Source organism: Narcine bancroftii, chromosome 3 (assembly GCF_036971445.1).
Source record: "Narcine bancroftii isolate sNarBan1 chromosome 3, sNarBan1.hap1, whole genome shotgun sequence".
Classification (NCBI taxonomy): domain Eukaryota; kingdom Metazoa; phylum Chordata; class Chondrichthyes; order Torpediniformes; family Narcinidae; genus Narcine; species Narcine bancroftii.
Genome location: NC_091471.1, coordinates 325,883,007 through 325,906,637, shown reverse-complemented (window position 1 = coordinate 325,906,637; position 23,631 = coordinate 325,883,007). Strand labels below are relative to the sequence as shown.

At 50.0% G+C, this 23,631-nt stretch overlaps 1 protein-coding gene across 1 annotated transcript; it reads left to right on the top strand.

Moving 5' to 3' along the window:
• The first annotated feature begins 8,225 nt into the window (after positions 1-8,225).
• On the top strand, positions 8,226-23,195 carry LOC138759118 (vacuolar fusion protein MON1 homolog B-like). The gene is given in 8 exon segments (XM_069929059.1): positions 8,226-8,395; positions 11,715-11,819; positions 12,325-13,302; positions 19,233-19,292; positions 19,295-19,585; positions 19,588-20,011; positions 22,300-22,447; positions 22,922-23,195. Coding segments are annotated over 8 exon segments (2,298 nt in total). The 5' UTR covers positions 8,226-8,289; the 3' UTR covers positions 23,108-23,195.
• Positions 23,196-23,631: the final 436 nt, after the last annotated feature.

Below are 23,631 nucleotides of genomic sequence, written 5' to 3'. Positions count from 1 at the left end.
TCCATCTATACATTCTTGGAGGGATGTCCTCTAACTTTATTGTCAATATTAAGGGTGAATGGTCCGATAATATTCTAGCTTTATATTCTGTTTTTCTTACTCTATCTTGCATACGAGCTAATAACAAAAATAATGCTATTCTTGAGTATGTTTTATGTCTAGCCGAGTAATATGAATATTCCTTTTCATTTGGGTGTTGTTTCCTCCATATATCCAAAAGTTGCATTTCTTCCATCGATTTAATTATAAATTTGGTTACTTTGTTCTTTCTGTTAATTTTTTTCCCAGTTTTGTCCATATTTGAATCCAAATTCAGGTTGAAATCCCCTCCTATTAATATGTTCCCTTGCGTATCTGCTATCTTCAAAAAAATATCTTGCATAAACTTTTGATCTTCTTCAAAATATATCTGACATTTTATCATTACATATCTCCCTGCTGGATCTATTATTTCCTCTTCTATTTTAATTGGTACATTTTTACTAATTAATATAGCTACTCCTCTTGCTTTTGAATTATACGACGCTGCTGTTACGTGTCCTACCCAATCTCTCTAATTTCTTGTGCTCCAATTCAGTTAAATGTTTCTTGCACAAATGCTATATCAATTTTTTCTTTTTTCAGTAAATTTAGCAGTTTCTTCCTTTTAATTTGGTTATGTATTCCGTTAATATTTAAAGTCATATAGTTCAGCGCAGCAATTTTATACTTTGTTTATCTTCCCTTTCCGTTTCTCCATCATCACTTTTCCTTCTTATCCATTTCTGCTTTCTTGTTTTGAACACTTTATAAGACAACATTTCTAAAACATCAAACATTTTCCTTGTTCTCCTATTTAAAACTTCTTTAACCCCATTCTCCCCTCCCCCTCCTGAGTTGCCCTTTATCCCTTGTCGGACAACCACATCTCCCCTCTCCATTTGGATTTGCGAATTCACTCGCAAACGTCAGCTGATTTTGCAGTGACCTTAACTCCTCCCCACCCAGCCCCCCCCAGAAAAGATTTCAATTTTCATATGTAACAAAGGTCACTCTTTTAATTCCCTCCTTATTCCCTCTATTCCATTTCCCTCCCTTATTAATTTTTGTCTATACTCTATATATTTTCCTCTAAATACGGATACATTCATGTATGCACACTATAAACATACACACATATACCCCTTTACACACATACATATAGATCGTGGTCATTTTTACTCTTATTACATGTCTTCATCTCTCTGCTTGTTTTGTAGTTGTTCTGCAAATTTCCTTGCTTCCTCTGGATCCGAGAATAGTCTGTTTTGTTGCCCTGGAATAACTATTTTAAGTACCGCTGGGTACCTTAACATAAACTTATATCCTTTTTTCCATAAGATCGTTTTCGCTGTATTGAACTCCTTCCTCTTCTTCAGGAGTTCAAAACTTATGTCTGGATAGAAAAAAATTTTTTGACCTTTATATTCCAGTGGCTTTTTGTCCTCTCTTACTTTCTTCATTGCTTTCTCCAATATATTTTCTCTTGTTGTATATCTTAAGAATTTTACTAAAATGGATCTTGGTTTTTGCTGTGGTTGTGGTTTTGCGGCTAAAGTTCTATGTGCCCTCTCTATTTCCATTTCTTCCTGTAATTCTGGTCTTCCCAGGACCCTGGGGATCCAATCTTTTATAAATTCTCTCATATTCTTGCCTTCTTCATCTTCCTTAAGGCCCACTATCTTTATATTATTTCTTCTATTATAGTTTTCTATTATATCTATCTTCTGAGCTAACAGCTCCTGTGTCTCTTTAACTTTTTTTATTAGATTCTTCTAATTTCTCTTAAGTCTTCTACTTCCATATCTACAAATGTTTCTCGTTTTTCCATATTTTCCACTCTTTTTCCTATCTCTGACATGGCCATTTCCATTTTATTAATTTTTTCTTCTGCATTCTTAATTCTTCTTTTTATCTCAACAAATTCTTGTAATTGCCATTCTTTCACTGATTCCATATATTCTTTAAAAAAAGATACATCCATTGTCTTGCCTTTCTCTTCTTCAACTTCTTTCTGTTCTTCTTCTTCTTCTTCCTCTGGATTGACCATCTGTTGTTTCCTTGTTTTCTTTTTACCCTCTTCTTTCTTGTTGTCGTTATTGTCTGTGTTCCGCACCTGCTGCTGTGCTGCAGGTGTCTCTCTCAGCTGTGGAGATCGACTCCGCAGCTGTTCCCCCCTCCCATCAGTGTGTTTTTTTTCATGTGCATCGCACACTTTTACTCGGCTCTGTGAGCCATTTTTGTAGTCTCGAGCCCGGGACTTCCACTGACCTGCGGGAGCGGGCTTCTCTCTCCGCGGCGGGCCTCTTCGGACAGGTAAGGCCTTCACCTTCTTCTTCCGACGTCTTTCCTTCTTCTTTTCTTCCCGTTGTTTTTGGTTTTTCTTTCTTCGCTGCCATTTTCTCCACACTTTTACTTTCACTTTGTGTTGGTTTTTAAGTTTGTGCCTTTGCTTTTTCTCTATCTTTTTTAACTTTTCTGGAGAGGGCTGGAGTTCCCCTACCGGCCACTACTCCATCACGTGACTCCTCCGGGTGGGGTGGTCTTTGAGGATAGAGGCAGCTTTTTGAAGACACCGCCTCATGTCGATGTCCTCAATGGAGTGAAGTCTGGTGCCTGTAATATTGCAGGCTGAGTTAACAGCCTTCTGGAGTTTATTCTTGTCCTGAGAGTTGGCACCTCCATTCCAATTGGCCAAAATGCTCTCCATGGTCCACCTGTAGAAGTTCACGGGAGTTTTCAGTAACGTACCGATCTCCTCAGACCCCTCGTGATGGCATCAACGTGGAGGCTCCAGGACAGATCCTCGGAGACCTTAACACCCAGGAATTCAGCACCTTGACAGAATACTCTACTGGATCATTGGAGTTGAAATTGCATACCGAAACCCCGAAATATTGACAACGTACTGAAATTCACTGCTTGAACATTGTGGTCCATTGTCTGAAATGATTTCACAAGCCTCGTAAGCACACTTCTCACTGCTTTGCTGGATGTTGATTGCAGTGTTGGTCCCTCACATCTGTTACTACTCTTCCCATTACAGTCAAACCAACTGTGAAATATGGCCTGTCTAGAACAGGTTGAGGTGGAAATGGTTCTACTTGCTGCTTTGGCCTATAGGTAGGGCATGAAGCAGTGGTCTGGCTTATGTCTTGGTTCATTCTGGGCCAGCACATCACCTCTCGAGCTCTACTTTTGCATTTTCCTCACCAGGATGTCCTTCATGCATCTTCTGGAGCATTTCCTTGCGAAGCCACGCTGGAATCAACAAACCTGTTCCCCTTGAAGACCACATATTTTACAACTGGCAGTTCATCTTCTCATGCCCAATAATCCGGAATAAACATAAGAAATAGGAGCAGGAGTAGACCACTCGACCCATCAAGCCTGCTCTGCCATTCAATGAGATCATGGCTGATCTGATCATTTACTCGACTCCACCGACCTGCCTTTTCCTCATATCCCTTAATTCCCTTTTTTAATGCAAAAATCTATCTAATTGAACCTTAAATATGTTTAATGAAGTCGCCTCAACTGCTTCCCTGGGCAGAGAATTCCACAGATTCACGACTCTCTGGGAAAAAGTTTTATCTCCTCTCCGTCTTAAATCTACTCTTCTGAATCTTGAAATTGTGTCCCCTAGTTCTGGTCTCACCTACCAGTAAAAACAGTTTTCCTGCCTCTATTTTTTCTACCCCTTTTGTAATTTTGTGTTTCTATAAGATGATCTCTCATTCTTCTGAATTTGAGTGAGGATAATCCCAGACGATTTAGTCTCTCCTTTTAGGTCAACCCCCTCATCCTTGGGATCATCCTGGTGAACTTCCAAGACCAGTCTGTCCTTCCTCAAGTATGGAGACCAGAACTGCATACAGTTCTCCAGGTGTGGCCTTGTAGAGTTGCAGTATGACTTCTCTAGTCTTGAATTCAATTTCTCTAGCGATGAGGCCTGCTTTCTTATTAACCTGTTGTTCTGCCCAGTGGACAGTCATTTCATTATTTCAGCTGTCTCTCTTGCTTTGCTGATCTGCTCAGTTCTATCCCAGGATACTGAAAATGAGATGATAATCATGTCAACATATACGGTTACAAGAAGATATAGGCAGGTTGCAGAGTTGGGCAAAAAAGTGGCAGATGGCATTCAATCCAGACAAGTGTAAGGTGATGCATTTGGAAGGACAAACCAGAAGGCTGAGTACAGAGTTAATGGTTGGTTTCTTAAGAGTGTGGATGAACAGAGGGACCTTGGGGTCCAAATCCATACACTCCTCAAGGACACTGCACAGGTTGATAAGAAGGCCTATGGGATGCTGGGCTTCATTAACAATCAGCTTGTTGAAAAGCTGCCTCTATCTTCAAAAACTCCCACCACTCAGGCCATGGCCTCTTCACTCTGTTACCGTCGAGGGAAAGGTCCAGAAGCTTAAAGACGAGCACTCAGTGACACAACAATAGCTTCTTCCCTGTTGCCATCAGATTCCTGAAGAATCGATGAACCACAGTCATGGCTTGAAATTTCATGCCTGTTATTTTTATAGTAATATTGTATGATGGTTATAATATGAATGTTTGCTCTATGGTTCTGCCGCAAAACCCCAAATTTCATGACTTGTTCATGTCAACAAATCCTAATTGTGATTCTGATAAGAGAGGGATTGAGTTCAGGAGTCGAGAGGTCATGTTACAACTCTACAAATCTCTGGTGAGGCCCCACACAGAGTATTGTGTTCAATTCTGGCCACCTCATTACAGGAAGGATGTGGAAGCTGTGGAGAGGGGGCAGAGGAGATTCACCAAGATGTTGCCTGGATTGGGAAATGTCTTATGAGGCAAGGTGAGCAGAGCTAGGACTTTTCACTTTGGAGTGTAGAAGGATGAGAGGAGACTTGATCGAGGTCTACAAGATTCTGAGAAGCGTAGATCGGGTGGACAACCAGCGCCCGTTTCCCAGGGCAGGATCAGCAAACACCAGAGGACGTGTATACAAAGTGAAGGGAGGGAAGTTTAGGGGTAAGTTTTTTTTTATACCAAGAGTTGTGAGGGCCTGGAATGCTTTGCCTGGGGTGGTGATGGAAGTTGGAACATTGGGAGCATTTAGACTCTTAAACAGACACATGGATGGAAGGAAAATAGAGGGTTATGGGGTAGGGAGGGTTAGGTACTTTTTCCTTGGAAGAAATTACAGGTTGGCACAACATTGAGGGCTGAAGGGCCTGTACCTTGCTGTATTGTTCTAATGTAGGCCTGTATCTTCACATTAACTTATTGGTCACTCTCTTGTCAACTGCTCGAGAGAGAGTGCATCAGCTGCAAACATGTATCTTCCTGCCGTCTGGACTATTTTCATATCGTATTTCTGCAGCCTTATCTACATACGTGGTGCGCTCATGGGACCGTCATTCTGTGGTTTGGACATTAATTGAGACCAGTGGTTTATGGTCTGACTCCAAAAGCTTGACAATAAATGTATTGATGGACCCTTTCACATACATAAGTGCTGGCTAGAAGCTCTTTCTCTAATTGCATAGTTGGCTTCTGCACTTGCTACAGCCCTTGATGCATAGGCCACAGGTTGCCCTGTGTCCTCATGTTGCTCCAGGGCCATGACTGGATGTACCACATGAGATACTGGTGCACCAATCCGGATCAAAAAACTGTAGTACAGGCTCTTCCGTTTTTCTTGAGAGCCTGGAAGCTCTCTTCATGCTCGTGTGACCAGATCCGCTCATTATTCTGCTCAAGGAGTGATATAAGTGGTGCGGACACCATCGACAGACGAGCGATGAACTTAGCCAGGTAAGTCACCGTCCGCATGAAACATCTCACTTCCTCTTTGTTCTGGGGCCTCACAAAATTCTCAATAGCTGATGTCTTTCTTGGATCAGGCTTCACTCCCTGTTCAGATACGACGTCTCCGATGAAGGTCAGTGTCTTTAGGCCAAACCCACATTTCTCTTTATTTAATTTCAAATTGAAGTTCCGTGTCATGTTGTGGAGTCCGGGTCCGCAAGGTGCTTGCGGTTGGATCATTCTTTATTCTGCAGATTGGGTCACTTTTACTCACTGCTACTTTTGAAATGCCATTCAGCAGTCAGTGATAAAAGTTCCCCCCGAACAACTACAATACATTCTCTTTTATCCTGCTCCGTAGCAAACAACCAATCATAAAAGGTCACAGTTTATCAATATCCAATAGTTAGCCTTTGCTGAAACAAAGTCTCTCTAAGTTAGTACTAATCAGTGCACGTACACATTTAATAGATGCTCTATTGTTCTCCAGATGCTGCCATGACCTTCACTGCTTTCAGGCACATCTTGTTCAATTCGTGGCTGACTTTTGCTTATTTATTCTTCCAGCTGTCTCACCGCCATGCTGCAAAGCCCGACCTAACTACACTTAACACTAGCCCCTAACTCTACCTACAGTTTGCACAATTTCCTCAATGTCAATCACTTGCCTGAGTCGCGTATCATATTCATTCTTGGTGGACCCCTGGACAATGATGTCATCCATCATGGTCTCAACTCCAGGTTTACTTTCAAAGATCATGTGGATGGTTTTATGGTCGACTTCTGGTGCAGACAAGATCTCATATGGTTGCTGAAGATATCTTCCTTGTGGAGTATTGCAAGTGCATAGTTTTGAACTTGTCTCATCGGGCTTCATCTGCCAAAACCACTTGTTAAACCACTTGGCACCTGCAAACCGAGAATTGATTTCCTCCCACGTTGGCAATTTAAAATGCTCTCTCTTGATGCTTTATTGAGATCTCTTTAGTCCAGACTCTGTTTTCCTTTTGCACGATTACCCAATCTGTAGGTTCTGCAATTTTCTGGGTGACTTTCCTCCGTTCCATGCCTGCTAGTTTAAGTTTGTCTCAAAGTGGAAACAGGATTTTCCTGTGTGCATGAACCACAGGAGCCACTGTCTCATCTACATGGATCTTGTGTACACTAGGTAAACATCTAAGCCCCTCAAAGGTATCCGTGTGGTCTTCCATGAGTTGTGTGCTCATCGCTGGTCTGTGAAGCCACTGTGAAAACTTTTCACCAAGTTGAGCTCTTCACATGCACTCAGACCTAATATTGGCTGTACTCTCTTAAATCAAGGTGGCTATGACTTTAGATGCCATCCTTTGTGTTTGAAGACCACCAGACAGCCCCCTTTTACTAGAATGTAGCCTGACACTTTTAATTTCTGGATGCATCCTGACAATGATCGTCCATAGATAAGATTCACCTGGGCTCTGGTGTCAAGCAGAAATGGAATTACTGTCTCATTCACAGTTACTGGAACAATCCATTCAGTTTTATCAGCACTGAGGTCTGTAGTGAATGCATGAAGAATCCCTCCATTTCTTCATCCGCTGTGTGCAACTTTCTCTTGGTATCCCCAGCTTTGCAGCAAAATTATTTTTCTTCCCACATTTATAGCAGGTATTTCCATAGGCAGGACCCACCTTTGGGATATGTCGACTGCTGCATTTTCTGTTTGAGCCTACCACTTTACTTTGCTACAGCTTTGCTCTGCTTCTCAGCACATGCACCGTTGGGTCAATCCTGTGCAGCTCCTTGCCTTGTGCTCGCGTTGTCTCTGCTGCCCTACACTTGTTCACAGCCTTTTCCTGGGTCAACTATTTTTACACGCAATCATCATTCTCTAAGCCCATTATCTGGGATTCCGCCAACCATTCTGTCTCTGTCGGGTGAGTTTTTCAAATCTCCAAATTCACAGAACTCGCTTCGTGTGTGAAGCTCAGAGAAGTATTGGTTGAAGCTCATAACCTTGTTTCTAGTCACAGGAGTAAAAACATGAATCCCTCAAACATGACTTTTTTACTTGGAACAAAATACTACTTAAATTTTGTCATCAGGGTGTCCAACGTGAAAAGTGTCTGTCAATTTGAAAACTGTTAATATATGTCCAAACAGTGCGTAGAAATACAGACACTTTCCATTTTCTATTAGTCCCTCCTGCTCCACAGCAGCTTCTAAATAAATGTTGAATAGCTGTTTGAAGTGTTTCCCATTATCGGTTACATTGCCGTGAAACTGCATTGGTGTGGGAGGACTTCACTGTAGTTCTTTATTATACACGCATAATAACACAACCCGTCCCCCCTCTCTCCCCGTCCCCCTCCCCTCTCTTCCTCTTCCCCCCCCCACCCTTCACCAAACAGGAATGGCCATGCTTCCGCAGGTGACCACAACTCACGGCCCCCCCCATTCTGTTCCCCCCACAGCTGAAGAGTGGGCCCACCCTGGCAGATGGTCTACGAGGCGAGGGGCTTTACGGATCTTGCTTCTGTCCTCCTCACACACCCCCTCTGGAGGATCATCCCCCCCAGCGGAGGAGACGACGATACCCTGGAGGGTGAGTGCCAGCGAGGGTGACCACATTCCACCCACCCTCGCCAAGATAAAATCTTCTAGAACAGGTGGCAAGGTTAGCTTAGCGGTTAAAACAAGCGCCAGTGACTGAGGTTAGAATTCTGCACTCTCTGTAAGGTGTCTGCATGGGGTTTTCCCTGGGGGATCCAGTTTTCTCCCACTGTTCAGAATGTACCAGGGGCAGCACAAGCTCGAAGGACAGAAGGTTCTCTCATCTTGCTGTAGGTCTATAAACATCCAGGACAGGCCATAAATCTGCTCCACCACAATCTCCCCCTTCCCTCCCCCATACCCAGAAGACCTTGAACAGGCCAAGGTCACCAGCATCGAGACCACACTGTTGAAGATGCAGCTATGCTGGGCAGGGCACGTCTCCAGGATGGAAGATCATTGCCTGCCCAGGATTGTGCCGTATGGCAAACTCTCCTCTGGCCACCATGACAGAGGGATTCCAAAATAGAGGAACAAGGACTCACTGAAGAAATCCCTTGGGGCCGTCACATTGACTGTCACCAGGGGTCTGCACCTATCTCTGATCGCGGGGCCTGGTGACACACCCCTCACCAATCTCTCCTCCTTCAAGAATGCACACGGGGCCGGCGTTGAGGACAAAAGGAGACGGGGGGGAGGGGGGTGAGTAAAGAACTGTCTCCCTGCAGCAAACCCAGAATAGAGTTCCCCTTGTAGCTGCTGTGGCCGGACACGTCTGCCCCACATTGGCCTCATCAGCCACCAGCGAGCCTGCAGCAGACGTGGACAGCCCCCTTCCTAAATCTGCATTCGCAAAGCCAAGCCGTGATGATGACCAGCCTCCACCACCACCCCTGCCATGCATTCCAGACACCCACCACTCTCTGTGGAAAAACTAACCCACGTAATCTTGTAGACCTCCATTACTGTACATGCATGTAAAAGCCGACCCCCCCCCCCCCTCCTATTTCTGGCCTCTACATCGAAGAGACTGGGAGATCGCTTCACTGAGCACCTCTGCTCTGTTTGCCGCAATAACGCGGATCTCCCAGCGGCCGCCCATTTCAATTCCCCGCCATGTCCCCTTGCTGACATGTATGTCCGTGGTCTCATGCTCGGCCGGACTGAGACTGACTGCAAATTGGAGGAACACCTCATCTTTCGACTGGGCCCCCTCCAACCAGACAATATTTATGTTGACTTTCCCCTTCTCGCACCTCTAATTCTCCCCCTCACCTTCCCCCCCTCTCCCTTTTTCCTCTGTCACCTTTCACAGAGCCAAAGTCTATTCTCACCTCTCCCCTGATCATATCCTTTTGTTGGTGTGGTCTGCTCCCCAGCCAGCACTGTCTCTATTCTCAGATTTCCTATTGCCTGCTTATTTTTAGCTTCGACCTTGAAGAAGGGCTCAGGCTTGAAACGTCAATCATGTAGTTTTACCTCCTGTGGATGCTGCAAGTTCCACCAGCATCTCGGTGTGTTTTCTACCCCCATTTGTGGCCCCGACCACCCTCCCATCCGAGCTACCGACACCCCGACCATGTTCTGTCCCCAATGACCAGACGTCACTCCCGTCCGAGCTCCCGACATCCCTCCCCGCCATCGAGCACCCAACTCTGACCATGTTCTGTCTCCCATCCGAGCTTCAGTCTGACCCAAGTTTTACAGAATTGCGAATGTATCTGACGGCTCTTGAACTGGTTGGCGCAATGCTGTTTCCAGCACCAGTGATTGGGACCGAGGTTCAAATCCAGCGCGTCTGTAAGGAGTTTGTACGTTCTCCCCATGTCTGTGTGGGTTTTCCCTGGGGGCTCCGGTTTCCTCCCACCCACCAGAAACTTATGGGGGCCTGTTACCATGCTGTATGGCTACAATTTATCTGCCTGTACAAGATTCAAGATTCCTTCATTGTCATTTAATAGCACAGAACCTGTAATATTACACAAAACCCTGCTGCACGGCAGACAAAGAGTCACCATTAGTGTCGTTCGGCGCCTCTTACAGAATAAAGAATCCCTTCAGTCACTGAGTGCCCATGGATTCACCTCCAGCGGTCCCACCCCCACAGACTCCTGTCCAATCCATCGGCCACCCTCCCCTCTCTCCTCCCACCCCGACAGACTCCCGTCCAATCCATCGGCCACCTTCCCCTCCCTCCCTCCTCCCACCCCCACAGACTCCCTCCCCCCCTCCCTCCCCTCCCTCCCTCCCCTCCCTCCTCCCCTCCCTCCTCCCCTCCCTCCTCCCCTCCCCCTCCCCTCCCTCCTCCCCTCCCCCTCCCCCCCTCCCCCTCCCCTCCCCTCCCTCCCCCTCCCCTCCCTCTCCCCCTCCCCTCCCTCTCCCCCTCCCCTCCCTCTCCCCCTCCCCTCCCTCTCCCCCTCCCCTCCCTCTCCCCCTCCCCTCCCCTCCCTCTCCCCCTCCCCTCCCCTCCCTCTCCCCCTCCCTCTCCCCTCCCCTCCCTCCTCTTCCTCCCCTCCCCTCCCTCCTCTTCCTCCCCTCATCCTCCTTCCCTCCTCTTTCCCTCCTCCTCTTTCCCCCCTCCCCCCTCCCCCTCCCCCTCCCCCTCCCCCCTCCCCTCCCCTCCCCTCCCCCTCCCCCTCCCCCCTCCTCCTCCCCCTCCCCCTCCTCCCCCTCCTCCTCCTCCTCCCCTCCTCCTCCTCCTCCTCCTCCTCCTCCTCCCCCTCCTCCTCCCCCTCTTCCTCCCCCTCTTCCTCCCCCTCTTCCTCCCCCTCTTCCTCCCCCTCTTCCTCCCCCTCTTCCTCCCCCTCTTCCTCCCCCTCTTCCTCCCCCTCTTCCTCCCCCTCTTCCTCCCCCTCTTCCTCCCCTCTTCCTCCCCCTCTTCCTCCCCCTCTTCCTCCCCCTCTTCCTCCCCCTCTTCCTCCCCCTCTTCCTCCCCCTCTTCCTCCCCCTCTTCCTCCCCCTCTTCCTCCCCCTCTTCCTCCCCCTCTTCCTCCCCCTCTTCCTCCCCCTCTTCCTCCCCCTCTTCCTCCCCCTCTTCCTCCCCCTCTTCCTCCCCCTCTTCCTCCCCCTCTTCCTCCCCCTCTTCCTCCCCCTCTTCCTCCCCCTCTTCCTCCCCCTCTTCCTCCCCCTCTTCCTCCCCCTCTTCCTCCCCCTCTTCCTCTCCCTCCCCTCCTCCTCCCCTCCTCTCTCTCCCTTTCCATCCTTACCTCCCCCTCATCCCAATGAACACACTCCTGATATGTCCCTGTCCAGCTACTCTCTCTCCCCCCCCCACCCCCCGGCTCCCCTCACTCCCCATCCCCTCTCTGGGGAGATCACCCCCTCTCCCCTGGCCCATCAGGACTGACTCACATGCTCCTGGTTCCCCGCAGGTCGCCTCGTCACCCCTGATGGTGCTGACCCCTACCCCAAGCCAGGCTGTGGGTTGGCAGACCAGATTCCGCCTCTGGGCAGAGCGACAGGTGGGACCCCCCCAGGTGAGAGAACGCTGGTCTATTCAGGGGGGGGTTGGTGTGCTGCCTGGTCTAGCAGATGAGATTCATCCAGAAGAGGTGAAATGGGTCAGAGGGCCTGTGTTCATTCTGTTAGAAGAAGGGTTCATGCTGGAATGGCGAAGCAGGCCTAAGGGGCTGAAGGCCCTCCTATGCTCAAGTGGCTACAGTGGGAATGGGGTCATGTTCTGAGCAGTGTGCTAGGAGACAAGGCCAAAGTGCTCTGTAGTATTCTGAGAAGTGGAAGTGGGCTAGCAGAAAGGAGGGCCAAAGGTTACAGCGGTGTTCTGGGAGGAGTGGGCTAGTAGACAGGAGGGGTTGAAGGGCGCAGTGGTGTAATGGGAGGAGTGGGCTAGCATACTGGAGGGGCCAAATGGTACTGTCCATTTCTGTGTGGTGGGATAGGGCTAGCAGCCGAGAATGGCCGAAATGGCCCTGTAGAATTGTGAATGGTGGGAATGGGCACTGACCCTTCCGTCCCTTCCTGCAGCAGCAGACACCCAGAAAGAGGTGGAGGTGAACAGGGATCTGAAGTTCCATACAGAGGTGGACGGGGTCCAGACGGAGGCGAATGGGAGCCTGAGTTTCCAGATAGAGGCAGACAAGGTCTTGACGCAGGCGGACGGGGGCCTGAGGCTCCAGATGCAGGCGGACGAGGTCCAGACAACCAAATCGGAGGCAGATGAGGTCCTGACGGAGGCAGATGAGGTCCTGACGGAGGCAGATGAGGTCCTGACGGAGGCAGATGAGGTCCTGACGGAGGCAGATGACGTCCTGACGGAGGCAGATGAGGTCCTGACGGAGGCAGATGAGGTCCTGATGGAGGCAGACAGAGGCCTGAGTTTCCAGACAGAGGCAGACAAGGTCTTGTCGGAGGTGGACGGGGACCTGAGTTTCCAGACGGAGGCAGACCAGGTCCAGACGGAGGTGTACGAGGGCCTGAGGTTCCAGATGGAGGCAGGTGGAGTCCAGATGTCCCAGATGAAGACAGACATTGGCCAGACATCGGCACACGATGGCCTGAAGGAGCAGGCATCCCAGATGGAGATGGAGGCAGATGGGTTTCTGAGAGTCCAGACATCCCAGATGGAGGCAAATGAGGTCCAGGCGTTCAAGACAGAGGCTGATGAGGACCTGAGAGTCCAGGTGTCTCAAACGGAAACAGACAAGGATGAGGCATCCCAGACGGAGACACAGAGGGGCCAGACCTCCCAGGCAGAGACAGACGGGGTCCTGAGATGGCAGACATCTCACCGGCGGTTGGAGGAGACGGACACGGGGGAGGAAGACGTGACTGGCCACGGTTGGCGTTCCCGCCGTAAACACGTCTTTGTGCTGAGCGAGGCGGGAAAACCCATCTACTCCCTGCACGGCAGCGAAGAGGCTCTGTCTGCTACCATGGGCGTGATGGCTGCCCTCGTCTCCTTCGTGCAGGCTGGGGGAGACCACATCCGCTCCATCCATGCGGGTAGGTGAAGGGGGGGGAGAAGAATGGTGAGGGAGGGGAGGGACATGGGGAGGAAGGGGGTGGAGAGGGAGAGGAGAGGGTGGGGGTAGGGAAGTTGAAGGAGGATGGAGTTGGGGAGGTGGGGAGGCAGAGGGGAGCGGGTGGGAGAGGAGGGGGAGGGAAAGGATAGAAGAGGTGGGTGAGAGATAGAAGAGGGAGGAGAGGGGAAGATAGGGGGAGGTGCTGGAAAGAGGAAGGGGTGGAAGGAGAGAGGTGAGAGGGGAGTCTGGTGAGGAGGGGCATGGGGAGGTGTGGGGAAGAGGAGGGGTTGGATGGAGAGAGGTGGATGAGGGATGGAAAGGGGAATTATGTACCTTTATTAAATAAAGTTAAAATTGATTTAGTTAAGTGGAAAGATTTACCATTGACATTAATGGGAAGAGTGAATGGTATAAAGATGAATATTTATCCTCGAGTACAATATCTTTTTCAGTCTATTCCTTGTATGATACCAAAAAGATTTTTTAAGGAAATAAATAGAGCTATTAGGTTATTTTTATGGAAAGGTAAATTATCGAGGGTTTCTTTACAAAAATTGACTTAGCCTTATGAATTAGGTGGTTTGCAATTACCTTGTTTTTATAATTATTATGAGGCGGCACAGTTAAAGTTTATTTAAAGATCATTTGATATTGAGCAAATGGACAAAGATAGAGATGGATCAGATTTTGGAAGATAATATTAAGCATTTTATTTATAAATGGAATCCTCTACTGTTACAAGAATTTGAATTACCCGTTTTACGACATCTCATGAATATTTGGTATAATCACAATTTAGTTATAGGGTCTAAAGGGATAATTTTGACAAGATCACCATTATATCAGAATAAATTAATTCCCTTTTCATTGAATAGTCCTTATTTAAAAAATTGGGAAATTAAAGGAATAGTTAATGTTATAGATTGTTTGAAGCAGGGAAGTTTTGCTCGGTTAAAAGGTTACATGAAAAATACGGGATTAGATCAAATTCTTTGTTTATTATCAACTTTGAGATTTTTTAAAGAAGAGTTATGGTAAGGAAATAACTTTACCAAGTTAAATAAAATTTGAATTACTAATTGCAGATAAAAATGAAAAAGATTTTATTTCAGTAATGTATAGGTTGTGGCATGAAAAATGGAAAAAGTAGATGTGTATAAAGTTAAAGAGAAATGGGAAAAAGATTTAACTATAGTTTTAGCATTCTAAAAGGAATGGTCACAAATGTGTGTTGATAATGTTACAAAGTTAATTAATGTAAGCTATAGTATGGTTAATGATAATTTTTTGCATCAATTATATTTAACTCCTGAGAAATTGAAGAGATATGGATTCAGTATAACAGATTTATGTTTTAGATGCAAGGAGCAGAAAGGGGCTTTTGTACATTCAGTTTGGTTGTGTAAGAAAATTAAATATTTTGGGAGGAAATTATAAAATTTTTGAGAGATTTGTTTAAAATGGATATTCGATTGGATCCAAAGTTATGTTTGTTGGGTTATCAACTTTGAGATTTTTTAAAGAAGAGTTATGTTAATGTTCCATTTGTTGACTCAGAAAAACCAAATATGATTTAGGCATTTTTAAGATTTTCTAAGAAATAATTACTTTTTCTATTGATATGTGGGGTTTATGTTTGAAATATATGGGTACAGAAATTAAGTAATTGTGGCAAGGTTGGCACAACAGGGAATATTTGATATATTTTTGTAAGGGGTTGGGGGAGGGTTTTTTCTTTTCAATTCATGGTTTTTTTGTATTGTAATGGGGAGGGGATATAGTTATAGTTACTTTATATGTATTTATTTTTTTAATGTAATTTGAAAATATTAAATAAAATTTTCAAAAAAGGGAGAGGGGAAGGGGAGTCTGGCGAGAAGGGTCACGGGGAGGTGGTGGGGAGAGGAGAGTGGAAGGAGAGGTGGAGAGTGGGAGGATTGAGTGAGAGGGGAGGGGTTTATAGATATCAATGATCTGGATGATAATGTGGGAAATTGGATCAGCACGTTTGCTGATGACACTAAGACTGGAGGCGTCGTGGACAGTGAGGGAGGTTTTCAAAGCTTGCAGAGGGACCTGGCCAACTGGGAAAATTGGCCAATAAATGACAGATGGAGTTTAATGCAGGCAGGTGTGAGGTGATGCATTTCAGAAAGGCAAACCAAGGTAGGACGTACATGGTAAATGGTTGGGCCCTGAGGAGTGTGGAGGAGCAGAGAGATCTGGGAATACAGAGACATTGTAATTCCAACAGTCTTTTTCAACCCTCACGGAATGTATAGAGTCCCCTCCCTTGCCCCCAGACTGAGTAAACAAGTAAGATTCAGAGCCCCCACCAAAGAAAAGGAACAACCTCATTAACTGAATAACCCAAGTAAGGAATAAAAGAAAACCCTTAAAAAGAGCCAAACTAACGAAAACGAACTAAAAAAGGGGTCAATCCTTTCCCAACTGGGACAGGTTTTTGTAATATCCATCTTTCATGGGGACGGGGAGCGGGTCAATCTGTTTGCCCGTGTGTTTCAGACACGGTTGCCACTGTGACGACTGCCTTGTGGCAGCTCGCCCAGGCGCAAGCAAACCAGCTCCAGCAGCCAGCGGCGAGTGGGAGGGCTGTGAGCGCGGGACAAACCTCGGCCCAGAAACTGGCGTCACTTCCACCCCGCAGAGCGCTGGGGTTGCTGGGAGCGGGTACTTTAGCGCGTGCTGGTTCCACTGGACCCTGCTTGGTTCAGTGTATTGCTTTCAGTCGCTGCATATCTGCGCAGCCACTGTCACGTTTTCCCCCTTGGATTGTACATGATTCTCACCAGGGGAATGCAACTCTGCATTTCCATATTCCATCGTGTGGTATTTTGCTGGGAGTCAGACTTGCACGTGATCACTATCCACTTCCTGGCTACCAACAAGGTGACCGTCACAAACGGAATTTGGTGTTCAGACAGTCTAAAACTCAAGTCCCCAGTATCTCCCAGAAGGTTCAACTTCCAGACCTTGTGGAAAATCCACCTTTTTGACATTTGTTTCAGAGGGTCCCCCAGGTCCTTCCCATAAGGGTGTCAGCCTCATACACAGCCAGGTGGAGTGGACAAAGGCTCCAACCTCCACACCCCACCTAAAGCACATATTCCAAATTTCCAGCTTTGATTTATGTCATTTTTGTGGTGTTGCAGCAGTCTGTACCTGGTGTTAATGACCCCAGTCACGCTGTCCAGACACAGGTCTTGCCATCACTCTCATGTATACCCATAACAACACAGAAAACAGGCCTGTTCGGCCTTTCTAGTCCATGCCAAACTCCTCCCACCTAGTCTCAATGACCCACACCCAGCCCATAACCTTCCATACCCCTCTCGTACATTGACCTTAAATATTAAAATCGAGCCTGCTTCCACCATTTCGCCTTGTTCCACGCTCCCACCACCTCTGTGAAGAAATTCTCCTTCATGTTTCCCTTCAACTTTTCCCCCTTCAATCTGAATCCATGTCCTCTTGTTTGAATCTCCCCCACTCTCAATGGAAAAAAGCCTGTCCACATTGATTCTGTCCCCCTCAGAATTTTAAAGACCTCCATCAAATCACCTCTCAATCTGCTACGCTCCAGGGAGTGAAGTCCTGATTGTTGTGCCCAAGTCCGACTTCCATCTCTCCCTCGACCTGTGTAAGCCCAGTTTTAGGCCTCACTTTAGAATAGGGTATAAACCTATTTCTAGACCTAGGCAGGGTCATAGACGGTCCTAATTTTTCCTTAGTTGGAGATAGCAGAAGAATGTGTATCAGATAGACCATATTTGTTTCTCAACTGCTCAAATGACATGAGCTGCCTTTATTTGTAACAGTCCTCGATACACCTGATCCCCTTCTAGCACCAGGTGTCCATCATCTTATTACCCAGTCAAGGGTATTAAGGCATTTTAGGAGATAGCCCCACCATCCATCCGATACATTGATTGTTCCCTGAAGGTGGTGTCGCAGGTGGACAGGGTTGTAAAGAAAGCTTTTGGTATCTTGGCCTTTATAAATCAAAGTATTGAGTCCAGGAGTTGGGATGTTATGTTGAAGTTGTTTAAGATATTGGTGAGGCCAAATTTGGAATATTGTGTGCAGTTCTGGGCGCTGAACAACAAAAGAGTCCAAAGGAAATGATGTCAGCTCTTCAGGAACTGAGTGACAGGGAAAGATTAAACAGGTTAGGACTTTATTCCCTGGAGCGAAGAAGAATGAGGGAGATTTGATCGACGTTTACAAGATTATGAGAGGAATAGACAGAGTGGATGCAAGGGAGGTTTTTCCCATTTATATTGGGGGAGTTGGCCAGTAAATGACAGATGGAGTTTAATGCAGGCAGGTGTGAGGTGATGCATTTCAGAAAGGCAAACCAAGGGCCCCCGTCTGCCTGCCAGAACTGTGTCCCGATGCTATGCCAACGTGTCCTGACAAGGGGTCGTAGTTTTAAGCAGAAGGGGGAAAGATTTAGGGGGAATGAGGGGCAAGTTCTTCACTCAGAGAGCGGAGGGAGAGTGGAACGAGGGTGGTTATCGTGGCCTCAATCATGTTTTAAGAATAAATTGGATCGATATATGAATGGGAGAGGCCTGAAGGGTGATGGAGTGGGAGTAAGTCAGTGGGACCAGGGAGGTGCTGGTCAGCATAGATTAGATGGGCCGAATGTCCTGTTCTATGCTGTAACGTTCTATGGTTCAATTCGTGGAGGGAAAGGGGGAGAAATGAGTGGGAGACTGGGAAGGGGGATGGAGAAGAGAAGCAGTGTGAGGGGGAGAGAGTACTGGGAGGAGAGGGGGGTGGGAGGGGAGGGGAAGGAGAGGAACGGTGAGGGCTTGTGGGGGGGTTTGTACTAAAACAAGCATATCCCTGGGAGTGGGTTACAGGCTAGGATCTAACTGTCTCTCCCCCTCCCCCCTCCCCCCTCTCCCCCTCCCTCCCTCCCTCCCCCCTCTCTCCCTCCCCTCCCTCCCTCCCTCCCCCCTCTCTCCCTCCCCCCTCTCTCCCTCCCCCCCTCTCTCCCTCCCCCCCTCTCTCCCTCCCCCCTCTCTCCCTCCCCCTCTCTCCCTCCCCCCTCTCTCCCTCCCCCCTCTCTCCCTCCCCCCTCTCTCCCTCCCCCCTCTCTCCCTCCCCCCTCTCTCCCTCCCCCCTCTCTCCCTCCCCCTCTCTCCCTCCCCCTCTCTCCCTCCCCCTCTCTCCCTCCCCCCTCTCTCCCTCCCCCCTCTCTCCCTCCCCCCTCTCTCCCTCCCCCCTCTCTCCCTCCCCCCTCTCTCCCTCCCCCCTCTCTCCCTCCCCCTCTCTCTCTCCCCCCTCTCTCTCTCCCCCTCTCTCCCTCCCCCTCTCTCCCTCCCCCTCCCTCCCTCCCCCTCCCTCCCTCCCCCCTCCCTCCCTCCCCCCTCCTCCCTCCCCCCTCTCTCCCTCCCCCCTCTCTCCCTCCCCCCTCTCTCCCTCCCCCCTCTCTCCCTCCCCCCTCTCTCCCTCCCCCCTCTCTCCCTCCCCCCCTCTCCCTCCCCCCCTCTCCCTCCCCCCCTCTCTCCCTCCCCCTCTCTCCCTCCCCCCTCTCTCCCTCCCCCCTCTCTCCCTCCCCCCTCTCTCCCTCCCCCTCTCTCCCTCCCCCCTCTCTCCCTCCCCCCTCTCTCCCTCCCCCTCTCTCCCTCCCCCCTCTCTCCCTCCCCCCTCTCTCCCTCCCCCCTCTCTCCCTCCCCCCTCTCTCCCTCCCCCTCTCTCCCTCCCCCCTCTCTCCCTCCCCCCTCTCTCCCTCCCCCCTCTCTCCCTCCCCCTCTCTCCCTCCCCCCTCTCTCCCTCCCCCCTCCCTCCCTCCCCCCTCCCTCCCTCCCCCCTCTCTCCCTCCCCCCTCTCTCCCTCCCCCCTCTCTCCACACCTGCCCATCCTCTCAATGGCCGACAGACGACTACCAGGTGGTGTTCAGCCAGTTGGGGCCCCTGGTGCTGGTGTCGGTGTCCACGGCCATCAGTCAGAGACACACCTGCGGCGTGAGCTGCTGTACGTGTACCACCAGATTGTCAGCCTCCTCACCCGCCTCTCACTCGTGCGCCTCTTCCAGCGCAAGCAGGGCTTCGACCTGCGCCGCCTGCTCTCTGGCTCTGAGAAGCTCCTCGACCGCCTGTTGCAGCGGCTGGGCCGGGAGCCCGGCTCCCTCCTGGGCGCCGTGCAGTGTCTTCGCCTGCCGGCCTCCATCCGCCGCCCCATCACCCAGCTACTGCGGCGAGCTGCCACGCCCGACCTCATCCTCTCCCTCTTGGTGTCCCGCGACCGCTGGTGAGCCTGGTCCAAGGCCAGGCCCTGCTGGAGGACTTGCTGCTCGACCCCCTTGACCTCCACCTCCTCCTCAACCTCTTGGCGGGTTCTGGCTCCTTCCGAGATGGTGAGGTGTGGGCACCCGTCTGCCTGCCGGGACTGTGTCCCGATGCCTACTTCTATGCCTACGTGTCCTACCTCCACCCCTCCCTCTGCCTCCTGCTCGTCTCCACTGACAAGGGGGCCTTCTACAGTGTCTCCGCCTGCAAGCGCCTCATTGAGGAGGGGTTGCGGGAACGGGGACTACTCCAGGCTGTGGCCGAGAGATCCCCGCACGCTCCCAGCCCTGGCATTCCTGACCTCTGGCACTTCATCTACAAGCCGCTTGATGTTCCGGAAAAACACAGGCAGCTTACGCAGTACACCAGGTGAGATTCCCACACGGGAAAGGCGTGAGTTGTCCCGTGGAAAACCATGGAGAAAGAGAGTTCCCCAGGTCTCTCTGTTCTACCACACTCCCCACCCTCCTGTCTACCTGTGTTCCCACTGTCAGGGAACCATGTCCCTGTACCCCCAGGTCCATTTGTTCTACCAAACTCCCCACACCCCTGTCTACCTTTGACCCACTGTCAGGGAACGATGTTCCTTTACCCTCAGGTCTCTCTCTTCTACAACACTCCCCACACCCCCTGTCTACCTGTGTGCTTACTGTCAGGGAACCATGTCCGTGTATCCCCAGGTCTCTCTGTTCTAGAACGCTCCCCACCGTCCTGTTTTCCTGTGGCCCCACTGTCAGGGAGCGATGTCCCTGTACCCCCAGTCTCTGTTCTACAACACTTTCCTCCCCCCGCCCCCCCCCAACCATCGACCTGCCCCACCCCTGGTCTCTTATCTGCTGATCCATGACTCACTCTCCAGCTTATCCTTCTGTCAAATAAGTTACAGTGGGAAGAAATTCCTCCTCATCTCTGATCAAGGTGGGCGCCCCTCAATCCTGTCGCACCATCCTGTCCTTGCCTCCCACCGTGGGAAGACTGTCACTGGACTGAGAAGCAGAAATGAAGTTTGGCACAGAAATGTAAATTTTCTCTGCCACTTTTTCTATCTAACAAAAAACTGCACGCAATAAGTCCAAATTTATGCAGACATAGGTGAGGTGTTGCATTTTGGAAAGACAAACCAAGGAAAGACGAACACGGCAAATGGTTGGGCATTGAGGAGTGTGGTAGAACAGAGGGATCTGGGAATACAGATACATGGATGGGAGGGATATGGGGGGCTATGGACTGGGTGCATGCAGGTCAATGGGACGAGGCAGAAAAATGGTTTGGCACAGACTAGAAGGGCCTGTTTCTGAGCTGCAGTGTTTGACAGTCTACCATTTTGTGATCCAGCGGGATGGGGATGCTCACTCTATTTCCATCGATCCCATTCGCTTTGACCCTGCCCGTGGGGTAGATCCAGCCAGTTGCCCCCTCGTGATGCGGGAGCTGGGAGGGGTGCTGCCCATGGTCCCATACCTACCTGGGCGTGGCTCCGCAAGTAGCTTGCTTGGAGTGATGCACAAGCCAGTGGTAACGTGCGTGATCAGGGCTAGGGTTTGCGATGACATGCGTGCGAATGGGCCAATGTGGAGGCAAGGTGAGTGGCACGAGGTTCATGCTAGGATGAGGAGACCATTAGGAATGATTGACAGAGCAAAATAAAGGAAGGCAGACTCTCATGGATGTTAAAACTTGTGTTGGCCTTAGTTTTGGATATAATATTTAAATGACCCCCACGGCAGGATTATCACATGAGGAGTGTTTAATGATTCTTGGCCTGGACTCAATGGGTTTGAGCAGAACAAGGAGGGGAATTTCATTGAAATATTTTGAACGTTAAAGGCACGGACAGAGTAGATGTAGAAAGGTTGTTTCCCCCACAGAGGGGAAGTTGAGGACAAGACAGGATTGAAGGGTATCCGCTTCAATCAGAGATGTGGAGGAATTTCTTTGGCCGGATGGCAGTGAATCCGTGGAATTTGTGGCCACGGGCGGTCGTGGAGGCTGGGTCATCGGGTGTGTTTAAGACAGAGGTTCTTGATCTGCCAAAGGTTCTGGGGAGAAGGCTGGCCAGAGGGACTGAGTGGGAGAACGGATCAGCTCACGACAAAATGGCGGGGTAGACTCGATGGGCTGAATGACCTGTTTCAGCTCCTATGTCTTATGGTCTTAAGTGGGAGAAAGACTGCTCACATTGGCCACTTGTAATCTCTGTTAAAGGCCCCCCCCCCCCCCCCACCTGTTCCCCAGCGCTCCTGACCTGATTCACGCAGTTTCTCGAGTCCCGGCAGCACCCTCGCAGATCTTCTCTGCCACTTCTGCCATCTGCTCGATATCGAACCACCCCTCCTTGTACGGGATGACTAGGAGGTTGGATTGGTGAGGGAGGGGTGATATTCAAAAGATGCTGAGCTGGGTGAAGGTAATGTCGGGGAGGTGGGAGGGTAGGTTGGAGTGAAGTTTGTCCTTGTTGCCTATTCTCCCATTGTCCACCCCATCACACTCTCCTTCCCCTGTCTCCCCCCTCCCTCTCTCTCTTTTTCTCTCCTCCCACCCTCTCTCCCCCACACACCCTCTCTCTTCCTCTCTTCTCACCCTCCCCCCCTCTCTCTCTCTCCACCCTCTCTCTCTCTCCCACCTTTCCTCCTGTCTTTCTCCCTCCCTGTCCCCAGCCCTGAGATCCAGGTGCCGTACACGTCGGAGGAGGAACGCCAGCGCCTGTTTGATCTCTATCAGAACCTGCATGGCCGGGTGCACAGCTCCACGCGGCCCCTCAGGCTGATCTACCGCGTGGCCAAGGCAGAGACGTTGCTGGCCTGGGTGAGGGCAAGGGGAGGGGAAGTGGGGAGGAAGGAGGGATGGAGGAGTGGGGAGAGGGGGTGAGGAAGGGGGAGGGAGGGAGGGATCGAGATGAGGGAGGGAGTGGGAAAGGGAGGGGTGAGATACAGATTGGGAGGGGGAGAGTGGTGGGGGAAGGAAAGGGAGAAGGATTGGAGGGGAGGTGGAGATGGAAGGAGAGGGGAGAGCAGAGGGGAGGTAAGAAAGTGAAGGGAGGGGAGAGCAGGTGGAAAAGAATATTCCTTCCCCCCCCGCCATCCTCTCATTCTTTTCCACCTGCTCTCCCCTCCCTTCACCTTCCCACCTGAAGGAGGAGAGCAGAGGGGAGGAGAGGGATGGGGGGGGGGGTGAGTCAGGGTGGGGATGTGTGTGAGATGAGTGGGAAAGGGAGTCAGGGCTGGCCAGGTGGGGATATGGGCCCCTGCCCCCTCTCCAACCTCCCTTTTCCCCCACCAGGTGACGAGCCGCTTTGAGCTGTACGCCTGCTTCAGCCCTCTGGTGTCCAAAGGTTCAGCCATCCAGATCCTGACCCAGCTGCTGCACTGGCTGAAGAGGGAGGAGGGACAACTCTTCATCCAGAGCCCCCCAAAGTACTCTCCGGCCCTCCCGCGGCCATCCGAACCCATCCTCTCCCTTCTCTGACACAGTCTCCCCCAAACAACAGATGCGACGACGCCCTGGCTCCCTCTGCCCCTCCATCGGGGACAAATAAACTTGCTGGTCAACTCAAGGAATGTGTGGGTGTTACTCAGCGAGAGACAGAACCTCAAGCCCATAGACAGGCCCGTCTCCACCAGTACTGTACCCTGGTGTTACACAGTGACAGACCCGTCCCCACCAGTACTGTACCCCAGTGTTACACAGTGACAGACCTGACCCCACCAGTACTATACTCCAGTGTTTCATTTGGACCCCAGTGTTATACAGTGACAGACCCATCCCCACCAGTACTGTACCCCAGTGTTACACAGTGACTGACCCATTCCCACCAGCACTGTACCCTGCTGTTACACCGTGACAGACCCATCCCCAGCAGTACTGTACCCCAGTGTTACAGTGACAGACCTGTCCCCACCAGTATTGTACCCCAGTTTACACAGTGACAGACCCATTCCCACCAGTACTTTACTGCAGTGTTACACCGTGACAGACCCGTCCCCACCAGT